Below are 14,932 nucleotides of genomic sequence, written 5' to 3' on the forward strand. Positions count from 1 at the left end.
GGGAATAAAGGATTCAGATGTTAGTTGTATGACCTGAGGCAGGTGACAGAACTTCACAGCCTCAAGTTCCTGTCTATAATTTGTTGTCTGTCTGCTGACACAGTTGTACATATAGTGTCTGTGTTATGGGCATAATTATGCTGTCCTTTAATCCTCACAGTTGTATTGTGGTCTAAATTAATGATATGTAAGTTGTTGACTTCCAAAGTTTGCTGAAATTCATGTTTTATATGGCATGTAGTTCTGGAAAGTTTGTGAACTGTGTATTGGTGACTGCAAAAAAAAAAACTATTGTGAGATGACACTGATAAAAGAGATGTAACTTTTGTGCCTTTTGGGGGGGGCTAGTACAGTAGCCACTTGCTTTCACTTGGTAATTTTGCTCAAGACTGGTGACTCAGGTGGTATAGCACATCTCCATTTTCTAACTTCTGCTTTAATTTCACCCTTTTCCCTAATCTCAGCCTCTTAAATAATTAATTGCTTTATTATTATTTTTTAAGTAGTAGAACTTACTTTCAGCTGGGTATAATGGTATATCCCTGTACTTGGCAAAGTTGAAGTACAAGGATGAGTTTGAGGTCATTCTGGGCTGTCTAGGCAATTTGGGTTGTTGCAAAACAAAATAAAAACAAAAAAGTTTTAGGGCTATTGCAAAACAAAATAAAAACAAAAAAGTTTTAGTTGAAGAGTATGCTTTTGTTTGAGCAAAATCTACCCCCCCCCCCCCGCCTTCTTGGTTGTGGGGCTTGAACTCTGGTTCTGAGCTCTTCAGCTCAAGGCCATTGCCCTACCCTGGGAGCCACAGTGCCTTCTGGTTTTCTGGTGATTAATTGGAGTCTCACATTATTTAGTGCCTGGCCTGGCTTTGAAACTCCATCCTCAGATCTCAGCCTCCTGAGTATGTAGGATTACAGGTGGGGAGCCCCTGGCACCCAGCTTGCTTGCTTGCTTGCTTCTTCCTTCTCCCCTGCCCCCCCCTCCTCCTCCTTCAGATTGCAGTCTATGAAAGTTATCATTTATATGTAATATTTAAATGAATAGAATTGAAGAAGTACAGGTACTTTTCTATGGTCTTGAATTTAATGTAAAAAGAATGTTTAGGTATCATATGGTCATCTTTTCTTTCTTGGCTGTTTCTTTGGACTATTCCAGCCAATCTTTGGTTCATAGAATATCCTTCTATTTATAAATGACTGCCTTCATTTATTATAGTTGTGTGTGTGTGTGTGTGTGTGTGTGTGTGTCTGTCTGTCTGTCTGTCTGTCTGTCTGTCTGTCTGTCTGTGTATCTATATATTGGAGCTTGAACTCAGGGCCTGGGTTCTGTCCCTTAGCTTTTCACTCAAGGTTGGTTATTCTTGAGCCATAGCTCCATTTCTAGCTTTTTGGTTGTTAATTGGAGATAAGAGTCACAGACTTTCCTGCCTAGTCTGGCTTCAAACCATGATCCCCAATTCTCAACCTACTGATTAGCTAGGATTATATTTGAATCACCAGCATTCAGCAGGTGGCTGGCTTTAAACCAAGGCCGAAGAACTCTTTTTTTTTTTTTTTTTCCCCTTTTTGGTCAGTCCTGGGGCAGTACCTCAGGGCTTTGGGCATTGTCCTTGGACACATTTTGCTCGAGGCTAGCAACTCTGCCACTTGAACCACAGCACCATGTCTGGCTTTTTTTGGGTATGTGGTTCTGGGGAATCAAAACCAGGGCTTCGTGCATGCTAGGTGAAGACACTACCACTAAGCCACACTCCCGGCCCCCAAGAACTCTTGAATGAATATTATGAATGACTGAGTGTGAGGATTTAAACTCTGTTAGGATTAGGATTTTCTTGTCAGGGTAGAAAAGTCAGGAGCAATGGAAAGTTTGTGCAGCACATATGATAAATGATTCTACTTCCTATTTTGTCCCCAATGATTATAGCTTAAACTTACTGAGATATATATCTCTTTCTATATCATCCTCAAAATGGTATTGGGGCATAGTATTACAGCTTGAATTCAGGGTCTTGCACTTGGTAGGTAGGTGTTCTAAGACTTAAGCCATATTCCCAGACCTATTTTTTTTTAGCTATTTAGATGGAGTATGGTGTTTTACTTTGGTCTGGCCTTGGACCATGATTGCCTGCCTATGCCTTCCAAGTAGCAGGCACATCATGCTCAGTTTGTTGAGATAGGGTTTTGATAACTTTTTGCCTAGGCTAGTTTTAAACTGTAACCCTTCAGTCTCTGCATCCTGAGTAGTTGAGATTACGGATGTATGCCACCACACATGGTCCAAATGTTCTAGTTTGTGTAGTAAGTTTACATGAGGTCAGTGGTTTCATTTATGTGCTTATTGGCAAGAGTTTTCTTTTGTTACCCAGGGCATATAGTGTTAATATTAAATTATTTGTTACTGAATTAACTAGAGGAAATTGTAGAGTGGAAAGCTGCACTGGAACATAGCAAGGAAAACAATTATTCTAGTTATTTGAGTTGTGGAAAAGAAAAAATAAATAGGAAGGCAGTGATTGAGTATATGACTTAATAGTAATATGCAAGGATGTATGAAAGAACAAAATATAGACTAAGTGTAGTTCAGGTAGTAGGTAGACCAAGCAGGAGGCCCCTAAGTACTGACAAAAATTGTACACACACACAGTCATATGCTCATACTGTTTGGTCACAGTTTCTCATGCCTGTAATTCTAGCTATTCTGGAGGTGGAGGAGGTTGCAAGTTTAAGCCTGGCCTGGGTAACTTAGGGTGAGATTTTGTTGTTTTGTTTCAGAGATAAAAAGTACTGATGTTATAATTCTGTGATAGAATACTTGCCTCTCGTGTGGGAGACCCTGAGTTCAAACTCCAGTATTGTCTAACAGCAACAACAAAAAAAACCTCAGACACTTAAGCCAGGCTTGAGAGTAAGCGCGTGGAGTCTTAGGAAGCTGAAGCAGGTAAATTGAGCCTCAGGAGTTTGAGAGATCAGCTTGGGCAATGTAATCAGATCTTCTCTAAACAAAACAAATTAAAACAGACTCTGAGGCCAGGCTAAGTTCCTGTTTTGACTGGGCCACTTTCTGGTTATATACCTGTAGGCAAGTTGTTTAACCTGTTTCTTAGTTTCCTTATTTGTAAATTGAGGACTATAATAATATATATTAAGATAATGTTACTGTCTGTTCCAGAGTTAAGAGATTTGGCAGGACAAAACACTGAAAATCATAAGCATTATTATATGAGCAGCAGTTTCCATGTGTACATATGAAAAATGTCTTAATCTCTATTATATGCAGTGTGGTTTTTGTTGCAATGTATACACATAAAAAGTGTCTTAATCTCTATTGTATGCTTTCTTTGGGGGGAGTGGGGTGATGGGGCTTGAACTTTGGGCCTGAGCCTGTCTCTGAGCTCTTCAGCTCAAGGCTACCGCCCTATCCCTGGAGCCACAGGCTCACTTCCTGTTTTCTAGTGATTAATTGGAGATAAGAGCCTCACAGTCTTTAGTGCCCCAGCTTTGAACCATAATCCTCAGATCTCAGCCTCCTGAGTAGTTAGGATTACAGGCGTGAGCCAAAGCACCTGGCTTGTTTTTGTTTGTTTGTTTGTTTTAGCTGGAGTTTGAATTCTGAGTTCCACATTTGCAGGCCAGGACTCTGCCACTTGAGTCCCACTCTAGTCTTTCTTAGTTTAATGGTAAGGTCTCTCAGTTTAGTCCTGAGCTGGCCTCAAATCATGATTCTCCCACCTAGGATCTTTGTAGAAAAGTTCTCAAGAACCCTTCTTAATCCCCCAGCTGAATATGGGTAGTGTATGCCTGTCCGCTTAATTTCAAGGAGGCTGAGATTGGGACGATCAAGGTTCTTTGTCTCAGGTAGAAAAGTTCATGAGACTCCATCTGAACAGGAGAGTGGTAGTCAACATCTGTCATCAGGCTATGGTAGAATAAAAAAGTTGGATGGAGAGATCCAGACTCTTGCCCAGGCAAGCAGATAGTCTCTATCTCAAAAGTATGCAGTGTAAGAAAGGCTGGCTAGAGAAGTATGGCTGAAGTGCTAGGTCATCTGCCTAGCAAGCTCGAGGCCCTGAGTTCATACCTCAATATTGCAAAAGGCATCCCTGTTCAGGACAGAAAGATACCAAGCCAATCGAATTTGGTGTCTATTTACTGTATGTAGGCATGTATGTATGTATGTAGGCATGTATGTATGTATGTAGGCATGTATGTATGGGATTGTTCCTGAGGTTGGTTTTTGTTTTGCTCAAAGCCTAGAGTTCTACCACTTGAGCCACAGCTCCAACTTTTGGTATGTTTGGTAGTTAATTGGAGATAAGTCTCCCAGATTTTCCTATCTAGCAGACTTCCAACTGCCCAGTCTTCAGATACAGGCCTCCTAGATAGCTAGGATTAAGATGAGAGCTACCAGTGCCCAGTGATGTTTCCCTTTTTTCTCTTAACTAATTAGGAGTCACTAATCAGACTTGTCTTCCTTTACCTGGGCATTATAAACATTGTTTATCTGTTAGTTTAGTAATAGTTTATCTGTTAATTTAGTTATAGTTTAGGTATTTTTGTCAGATACTTAATTTATCTATATTTATAAATAAACAAGGCAGTTAACTCACTTCAAATTCCAGGTCTTCCAGACTCTGTCTTCCATAACTGTAGTTTCTTTCCCCGCCCCCCATACTAAGGTTTGCATTCAGGATCTGGGAATTATCTCTAAGCCTCTGTACTCAAGGCCAGTACTCTACTACTTGAGTCACAGCACCACTTCTGGTTTTTTTCTGAGTACTTTATTGGAGGGAAGAGTCTCAGATTTTCCACCTGGGCTGGAATTCCACCTAGGCTGGCTTTGAACCTCGATCCTCAGATCTTACCTCCTGAGTAGCTAGGATTATAGGCACAAGCCACCATTGGCACCCATTGTGGAGATTTTTTTTTTTTGAGGGTTCCCCCTCAGTTCTTTCTTTGGTTTTTGTTTGTTATATAAGACAGGGCCTTTCTAAATAGGCTACACTAGCCTTCAGCTACAATCCTAATTCTTCTTGAGCACTGGAATCTTTAGTGTCCAGGCTGGCTTTGAATCACTATCCTCAGATCTCCACCTCCTGAGTAGCTAGGATTACAGGTGTAAGCCACTGTGCCTGACTAGAATTACTCTTTAATTTAACGTTAAGATAGTACATTAGGACAAGACGCTATTCTCAAGCCAAGTTCGATGGTGATTGCCTAGGATTTTAGCTTTTGAGCCCAGGTATGTAGAAGGCAGAAAGGTCTGAATCATGGTCTTGAAGTCAATCTAGGCAAAAAAGCGAGAGAACCATATCTGAAAAATAACTAAAGCAAAGAGCCCTGGAAGTTGTGGCTGGGAGTGTTAGTTTTAGATTCCCCCCCCCCATTACAATTCAGTGCTACTTTTCCAGAAATACTATATATTGGGTATTGGTGCTATATGCAGTTTGTCTCATAGTTCACTAACTAGAAATATGATGTCTGGAGTGAGGCATTGTTGAGATTAGGTAAACAGTTTAAGGGGGTGGGGCCTAATAGAAGGTAATTATGTTATAGCCTTAGTTATACAAAAGGGGGGTTTTATTGTAACATTCCATCCATACATACAGTGTATCCTGATGAACCTTATTTCAATATTCTTACCAACTTCTGGAAACCATTTCAACTGGTTTCATTGTTCAGTGTTCAATACATGCAAATAAGCTGCTTGGACTGAATTCATCTTTATCTTCTGAGCCCTTCCCTCCCACTGATATCCCTCTATACCAATCTTGCTTTACTTTCTGTCATTTTTTTTTCTTAGTGTACATTAATTGTACCAAGAAATTTCACCATTTTATTTCAGAGTAGTATATATTTCAGAATCACCTATTCTGTTTTCGCTTTCCTAGCCCCCTAATCCATTGTTCAGCCTTCATTGGGATTCCTTATGTGATCTTTATACAGAATTGCATTATATTTCAAAATTATTCACCCTCTTAGTTTTTTCCTCTCTCCCCCTCATCTTCTGAACAGTCTCACAGTAAGAATTAAGTCCTTTTTCTGTGCATACACACCCGCATACATGCAAACATACATACACACATGTGTTTGTATTATCAATGAATTTGTAAAGCTTTAAGGTCTAGGAAAATAAACAATGAGCAAAAATAAACAATACTTATCAGCACTGGCAGTTCACACTTGTAATCCTAGCTACTGAGGAAGCTAGGATTTGACAATTAGGGTTTGAAGCCAGCCTGGGTTAAAAAGTCCAGGAGACTCTTATCTCCAATAAACAACTTAGAAAAAGCTGGAAATATTGCTGTGGCTTAAGTGGTAGAGCGCTAACTTTGAGAGAGGCTCAGGGACAGCACCCAATCTCTAAGCTCAAGCTCCAAACCAAAATACAACAAAACGAAACAAACAATAAACGCCCCTCTCAAATAAAAACAGTATTTGGCTTTTGGGCTTGTCTTCTGTCTCAGTATGATGCTCTCCACTTAACCATTTTTCTGCAAATATCATGATTTCATTTTTCTTCCTGGCTGAATGAAAGTCTTATGTTGGCACCTTGGCTGAACATGTTAAAATATCTTTTTAGGAGTTGGGAATGTGGCTTAGTGGTAGAGTGCTTGCCTAGCATACATGAGGAGAGTTAGTAAGAAAGCAATTAAAATCTTAAAGGTAGAAAGTAAGTGCCAGTGGCTCATGCCTTTACTCCTGACTACTTAGGAGTCTGAGATCAGAGGATCCCTCTTCAAAAAGCAGCCTATGCAGGAAAGTCCATGCGACTTTCTTTTTTTTCTTTTTTGGTTATGTAGCTTGAACGGAGACAAGAGTCTCTGACTCTTGAGCTGACCCCAGTCTGTGATCCTCAGATTTCAGCCTCCTGAGTACCTAGGATTATAGGCGTGAGCCACTAGCACTTGGCTCCATGAGACTCTTTATTCCAATAAATTACCCCCCCAAAAAAATATTAGAGTATCTACCCAGAGATGGAAGATGGTAAAATGGGTTACCTGTTAAATCTGTTGGTCACAGACACACGCACACGCACACGCACACGCTGTCATTTTGACTTGAACTCAGGGTCTCATACTCTCATTGTGGCTTTTTCTGCACATAGCTGGTGCTCTACCACGAGTCACACACCAGTCTGACATTTTGCTGGTTAATTATTAATGCAGTCTTACATATGTCTGTCCTAGCTGGCTTTGAGCTTTAATTGTCGAGATCTCAGCTTCTTGAGTAGCTAGGATTACAAGTATGAGCCACTGGTTCCTGGTAAGAATCTGAGGAGGTTTTTTTTTTTTTGGTGTATGGGGGGGGGGGGTGTCATGGGGCTTGAACTCTGGACCTGGGCACTGTCCCTGAGCTCTTCAGCACAAGACCTATCCCTTGATCCACAGCCCTACTTCCAATTTTCTAGTAGTTAATTGGAGATAAGAGTCTCAAGTCAAGTCCTTTTGTGCCTTGGCTGGCTTTGAACCACCATCCTCAGATCTCAGCTTCCTGAGTAACTAGGATTATAAGTGTAAGCCACCACACCCAGCTAGAAGCTGAGTCTTAACAACTATTAGAATCTGTAGTTTTGGTCACTGTGAATTTTATGATTGTTGGGCATTTTTTATGTGCTGGTAATGCACTAATGGCTAATCACTTTTTTTAAATTTAAATAATTTATTAACATTGATTTTTGCATCATATTTCAAATGATGTTTAACGAACATATTCAAGAAGGGAATCTCTATATATAATCACTGGTACTTAGATTTTAGAACATAATTAAAATTAGGCTGAGGGTTTATATGTGATTAATATATATATATTAATCTATATAATAAAACACCATGTCTATAGAGTCATAAATTTTTATGTCTATCTAGTTGTGTTTATATTTCCAATACCATGTCCATAGCATTGGGTATGCAAATACTGAGCCCTTGCTCTTGTACTGTTACATCTTTGTTTTGTTTTTTGTTTTTGTGGGTCATGGGGCTGGAACTAGGCCTGGGCACTGTCCCTGAGCAATTCAGCTCAAGGCTACTATCCTACCCCTGGGCCTAGGCTTTGTCCCTGAGCTCTACTGCTCAAAGCTATTAACCTGCCCTCTAGCCAATTGGAGATATGAGTCTCCAGTCCTTTAGTCTCACAGACTTTTAGTGCTGGACTGGCTTTGAACCTTGATCCTCAGATCTCAGCATCCTGAGTAGGTTGGATTACGGGCGTGAGCCATCATGCCTGGTTGCTTTTTGTTTTTTAATGAAAGCCTTAATTCCCAATATTTGCAGGTCCTAAACTTCAGTTAGTTTTCTCTTCAATGGATCCATATTCTGGAGCCAACCATCTGAGGTTGAGAATACAGTCAAGAGCAACTTTGTGAAAATAGGGTGCCCTATTGGTTTCCTCTGGTGTAGGAAGATAAGTGTATTTATGCATACATACCCTAATCCATTCTTTCCTCTATTCTACTCTCCTTCAGTATTTCTGCCCTTTCCTATTCTTTTCTTCCCAGCCTTCTTGTTCAATTCTTGCTTCTCAGTCTGCATCTGTGATTAGATAATGTAACCAAAATATTACTTTAAATGGAAATAACTTTAGAATAATCATTGTAGACATAATTGTGGATTATACATTTTTAGAATAGACCAAAAAGAGGAAGATCCCTGTTTTTACATGGAATAAAATTTCTGGTGATAGGACTACTAAAATTTAAGAGTATTGTGTTAACTTTGCTGACAGTTAAAACAATATAATCTGTGAAATTGCTACATATAACAAAAAACTGCTTTAGATTCACAAGCACCCTAGTGTCTCAAAAATGATTACTTTGAATTTTTTTTGGTGATATTTTCAGATAGGTGTAAGAATAAAATAATGCTTAAATAGTAGCTTATAGATTCACATTTTATAGACATTTTTATTAAAGATTTTTCTATTTCCAAGTTGATCAGAATAAAACTAAAAAGAAACGCTTAAAACTAATATTCACATGTAAGTAACAAATTACCTAAATTTATTTTAATCCAGTTTTAGAATTTACAAATAGATTCTTTGATTATTTAGCAGGTAACATCTAAAGGGACTGGTTTAAATCCTAATGCCAAAGTATGGCAAGAACTTCCACCAGGAAATCCTGATGCCACTCCTATAACTCATGGAACTGAAAGCTCTTGGCATGAAACAGCAGCCACATCAGGATCACATCCTGAGGGTAAGCACTACATATTTCAATACAAAACTTTGAGATATAGCCTTTGATCCTGTTGATTAGTTGTTGTTTTTGTCAATGTAACAAAATACCTGAGAAAACCAGCTTTAAGAAGGAAAGGTTTTCTTTGGTTCATGGTTCAGTTTTCCATTCATGACTTGACCATGTCACTTGGGGCCTTTGCTGAGGTTAAATATTATGGAGAGCTTTCTGTGGATAATTTGGAGGGGAAAGAGATGACAGGGTTAGAGTCCATTCGCTTCAACTCAGTTCTGCTTCCCTTGTTTCCATCACTTCCAAATGGTTCATGAAATATGAACCAATCAGAGTAATACATTGATATGGTCAGAGCCCTGATGATCCAATTATTTCCCACAAGAACATTGCTTCATTGGAAACCAAACCTTCATCATTTGAGTCTTTGAGGAGTATTCCAGATCTAAATTGCATCATTTGGTAAAAATTTGTGTATAGGGGCTTTTTTTTTTTTTGCCAGTCATGGGGCACAAAAGGACCTGAGACTCTTTATTTCCAATTAACCTCCAGAAAACAGGAAGTGGGATGTGGCTCAAGGGCAGGACCATAGCTATGAGCTGAAGAGCTTAGGGACAACACCCAGTCCAGTTCACCAGTTCAGACTCCATGTCCCCCCCCAAAAAAAAATGCCTATAGCAAAGGATTTTCAGAAAATTAAGTGATAAAGTATATGGATTAGTCTGCTACCAGATATGTAAGTTGCAGTTATAGTTAATCATAATGGTAGAGACTCTTTTTTGTGGTGAAATAGGTGTTATTTTGAAAAACAAAGTGATCAGGGCTGGGCACAGTGGCTCACACCTGTAATCCTAGCTACTCAGGAAGCTGAGATCTGAGGATCAAGGTTCAAAGCCAGCCCAGGCACAAAAGGACCTGAGACTCTTATCTCTAATTAATCTCTAGAAAATGGGAAGTGGGGCTTGGCTCAAGGGTAGGGCAGTAGCCTTGAGCTGTAGAGCACAAGGACAAGGCCCAGGCCAGGAGTAGGGCGGTAGCCTTGAGCTGAATTGCTCAGGGACAGCATCAAGCTCTATGACCCACAAAAAATTCCCACAAAACAATAACAACAACAACAACAACCACCAAACCTCTGGTGATCACCTGGCAAGGTGAAGCCTGCAATCCTAGCTACTTTGGAGGCTGAGATCTGAGGATCAATGTTCAAAGCCAAAGAATAGGGCACTAGAGAATGTGAGACTTTTATCTCCAATTAACCACTAGAAAACCAGAAGTGGTGCTGTGTCTCCAGGGTTACGCTGGTAGCCTTGAGCTCAGGGATAGTGCCCAGGCCCAGAATTCAAGCTCCATGACCAACAAAAAACAAACCATGTAGACATCTCAACTAGTATAGTTTCTTTAAATCATTTTACTAAAGATATAACTCCCTAGAGTTCCTAAGATACAGAGCTTTTACTCATGTACTGTGTCTTATTTAATGCAGGTAATACAGAGCTTTCAGAGGATATATGTAAGGAATATGAAGTAATGTATTCTCCATCTTGTGAAACTGCAAGAAATACTACAGGCATTGAAGAATCATCTGATGGAATGATTTTAGGACCTGAGGATCTGAATTACCAAATATATGATGTTTCTGGTAACTTTTGTAATTTTACTAATAAACTGAGAGTTCACCAGCCTACCTATCCCCATTATTGTTAAATATATAGCATTAATCAGTCGTTTTCTTTTGTGTAAAGAAGCCTACGTTAATAGAATGTTAAGTGATGGTTAAAAGTACTTTATAGTCAGTCAGGCATCTGTGGCATATACTAGACATTGTTTCCAAGGCTGATTTCCAAATGTTTCAGATTTCAAACCTTCATAGCTAGGTTATAGACATGAGGCTGGCTATTGGAATAGACTTATCTCTACTAACCTAACAAAAAAGGTAGAAGAGAACTGTGTGGCTCTTTGAGCACTAGCCTTTAGCAAATGAAGCTCAGGCATAGTACCTGGGTTTATGCCCCAGAACTGGCACCAAAAATAAATACATTTTGCTGGGCGCTAGTAACTCATGCCTATAATTCTAGCTACTCAGGAGGATGAGATCTCAGGATTGCGGATGGGATTTGAAGCCAACCCAGGCAGGAAAGTCTGTGAGACTTATTTATTTTTTTAAGTTATTTTGTGCTAGCCCTAGAGTTTGAACTCAGGGTTTTCCACCTGAGCTGCAGCCCCACTTTTGGTTTTTCTATGTATGTGGTACACACAACCTGGTTGTTTGTGAGTGCTAGGCACGTACTCTACCACTATGTCCAACTCCTGGCCTTGGGAGACTCTTATTTGCAGTTAACTGCCAGAAAACCAGAAGTGGTACTCTGGCTTATGTGGTAGAGCACTAGCCTTGAGCCCAAAGAGGCTCAGAGACAGTGGCCAGGCCCTGACTTCAGGCATCTCAACTGACCAAAAAAAAAAAAAAAAGTGTTTGGAGCAGTATTCCAACATAGTTGCTAAGTGCATTAATAGTTGCATAGTTGGTAAATGTATTAATGGTACCTACTTGTATACCTCCTGTATAGAGTCTTGAACTCCAGACTTCACATTCTGCACTCAGGCTTGGTGTTCTACTACTTACTTAAGCCACACCTCCACATCTTAAAGATTTCTTTCTTCCTTCCTTCCTTCCTTTCTTCCTTCCTTCCTTCCTTCCTTTCTTTTTTTTTTTTGCCAGTCTGGGCTTGAGCTCTGGGCCTCAGTACTGTCCTTGGACTTTCTCAAGGATAGTGCTCTACCACTTGATCCACGGCACCATTCTCGGCATTTTTGTATGTATGTGGCGGAAACGAGCCTGGGTCTTCATGCATGCTAGGCAAGCACTCTTACCAATAGGCCAAACTCCCCGTCCGTCCTTCCGTCCTTCCGTCCTTCCGTCCTTCCGTCCTTCCGTCCTTCCGTCCTTCCGTCCTTCCGTCCTTCCGTCCTTCCGTCCTTCCGTCCTTCCGTCCTTCCGTCCTTCCGTCCTTCCTTCTTTTCTTCCTTGTCCCTGAGCTCTTCAGCTCAAGGCTACTTCTGGAGCCACAGAGCCACTTCCAGTTTTCTAATGGTTGATTGGAGATAAGAATCTCATGGACTTGAGAGCCCCATTCTTGAGTGCCTAGGCTGGATTTGAATCTGATCCTCAGATCTCAGCCTTCTGAGTAGCTAGGATTACAGGCGTGAGCCACATAGATTTCTTTTTCATTTTCTTTTCTTTTCTTTTCTTTTTTGCCAGTCCTGGGCTTGGGCTCAGGGCCTGAGCACTGTCCCTGGATTTTCTCAAGGCTAGGGCTCTACCACTTTAGCCACAGCACCACTTCTGGCTTTTTGCTACATATGTGGTACCCAGGTCTTCGTGCATGCTAGGCAAGCACTAGGGCAAACTCCCAGCCCTTTCATTTTTCTTTTTATGCCCAGTTCAAGGGCTTGGTCCTGGGCACTGTCCTGAGCTTTATTTACTCAAGGCTAGAGCTCTACCACTTGAGACATAGCACCATTTCTGGCTTTATTTGTATATATGGTACTAAGGTATCAAATCCAGGGCAAGCACTATACCACTAAACCATATTCCCAATCTTTGTGTAAATTTCTTGGTTTAAACAAGAAATCTGAGTACTGGTGGCTCATGTCTGTAATGCTAGCTAAAAGCAGCCTGTATAGACAAATTTAAAACTCCTACCATCAGTTAACCAGCAAACAGCTGTTGCTCAAGTGGCTGAGCATCTAGTTGTCTTGACCAAATAAGTTAAGGAAGAACAGGAGACCCTGAGTTTAAGCAATAGTATGCAGCACAATTAAAAATAAAAAAAATTATAGGGCTGGGAGTGTAGCCTACTGGTAGAGTGCTCACCTAGCATGGATAGAGCCCTGGGTTTGATTCCTTGGTACCACATACACAGAAAAAGCCAGAAGTGGTGCTGTGGATCAAGTGGCAGAGCGCTAGTCTTGAGCAAAAAATGTTCAAGGACAGTGCCCAGGCCCTGAGTTCAAGTTTCAGAACTGTCAAAAAAAAAAAGAAATTAAAAAAAAATATATATATATTTTTTGTGATGCTAGCAATTAAATCCATTGCCTCACACTTCGTAGATTGGCACTTTACAATTAAACCTTATCCTCAATCTTAGAAGATAGTTTTTAATATAAAATCTATTTGAAAAGAATATGGTGAAGCAAATTTAACCTGGATTTGACTTACAAAATAAACATGCTAGCAAAAGTATTAATTGGTGTATTCTTTATAGCTTGAGTATAATATGGTAGTTTTATTACTTATTATAACTTGATATTAACCTTTTCTTCTCTTGTTTTTTACTATCAGGAGAAAGTTCAACAATTTCCACAGAAGACCTAAAAGAATGTCTGAGAAAACAACTAGAATTTTGTTTCTCACGGTATAGTTGATGTTTGTCCAGTTTTGAATTGGTTTTAGGTAGATTGTAGATGAAATTGAGTAGATAATGGTTATTATTTCCTTTTAATAATATATTTCAGCATCATTCATCAGTCCCAGCATAAAAAATAAAGACCCACTGACCATGAGAGTTGGACTAGGCTATACCTTTTTTTTTTTTTTTGAACAAAGATGTTTACCATAGTCTGATTTTTAAGTTCCTAAGCATTTGTTTGTTTGTTTTATTTTTTGCTAGTGCTGGGGCCTGAGCACTATCCATGAGCTGTTACTGCTCAAGGTTAGCAGTCTACCACTTGAGCCACAGCACCAATTCTGGCTTTTTCTGTGTATGTGGTACTGAGGAATTGAATCCAGGGCTTCATGCATGCTAGACAAGCACTCTACCACTAGGCCACATTCCTAGTCCCTTAAGTAATTTTTTAGTTTGTTTTTTATGTTTTTTTGGGGGGGGGAGGGGGCAGTGTCAGTCGTGAGATTTGACTTTGAGCCTAGGCTTTCACCCTGAGCTCTTCAGCTCAAGGCTAGCACCCTAGCCCTTGAAGCCATAGTGCCACTACTTCTGGTTTTCTGGTGGTTAATTGGAGATAAGAGTCTCATGGACTTTAGTGCTTAGGCTGACTTTGAACCTTGTTCCTCAGATCTCAGCCTCCTGAGTAGCTAGGATTACAGGCTTGAGCCACTATGCCAGGGGGAGGGGGGCCTTGGGCCTTGTACTTAGGGCCTGGGCACTGTCCTTGGGCACTTTTTGCTTAAGGGACTGCCTCTTGAGACACAGTGCCACTTCCAGCTTTTTCTGACTGAGGAATGGAACCCGGGTCTTCATGTATGCTAGGCAAGCATTCTACCATTAGGCCAAACTCCTGGCCCTATTATTTATTTTTGTCCAGTCCTGGAGCTTGAATTCAGGGCCTGGCACTGTTCTTGGACATTTTTTGCACAAAGCTCGTGCTCAAGCTCCAAGACTGGCATAAGAAAAACCAAGAATTTGATTTTGCTCTAGTTTGTTAAAAAGATTTAAAATACAGGATAGAAATTTTTATATTTTTTTCTTAATGAACCTTACAGAGGGTTTTTTTTGCTTTAATTTCAATATGTATTTTAAAGTATACAAGTATAGAAAGTGTGCTTATGAAAAAGAGAGATGTTTATGAATTTAAAAGGGTTCATGAGAGGCAAGGAGCATGGCCTAGTGGTTGCTTAGCATTCCTGAAACTCTGGGTTCAATTCTTTGGTACCACATACACAGAAAAAGCCGAAGTGGTGCTATGGCTCAAGTGGAGAGTGCTAGCCTTGAGAAAGCCCAAGGACAGAGCTCAA

The 14,932-nt window shown here is 40.2% G+C and overlaps 1 protein-coding gene across 1 annotated transcript in view; it reads left to right on the forward strand.

Annotated features, from left to right (window-relative positions):
* The window catches only part of Larp4 (La ribonucleoprotein 4), a 53,536-nt gene that overhangs the window by 7,542 nt on the left and 31,062 nt on the right, over window positions 1-14,932 (forward strand). The window contains exons 2-4 of the mRNA XM_090325645.1: window positions 9,045-9,192; window positions 10,667-10,822; window positions 13,523-13,595. Of these exons, the coding sequence (XP_090181771.1) occupies window positions 9,045-9,192; window positions 10,667-10,822; window positions 13,523-13,595 (377 nt within the window). The remainder of the gene's footprint in view (window positions 1-9,044; window positions 9,193-10,666; window positions 10,823-13,522; window positions 13,596-14,932) is intronic.

This window comes from Megascapheus bottae, chromosome 2 (genome assembly GCF_031878675.1).
Source record: "Megascapheus bottae isolate mThoBot1 chromosome 2, mThoBot2.hap1, whole genome shotgun sequence".
In the NCBI taxonomy this organism is placed as follows: domain Eukaryota; kingdom Metazoa; phylum Chordata; class Mammalia; order Rodentia; family Geomyidae; genus Megascapheus; species Megascapheus bottae.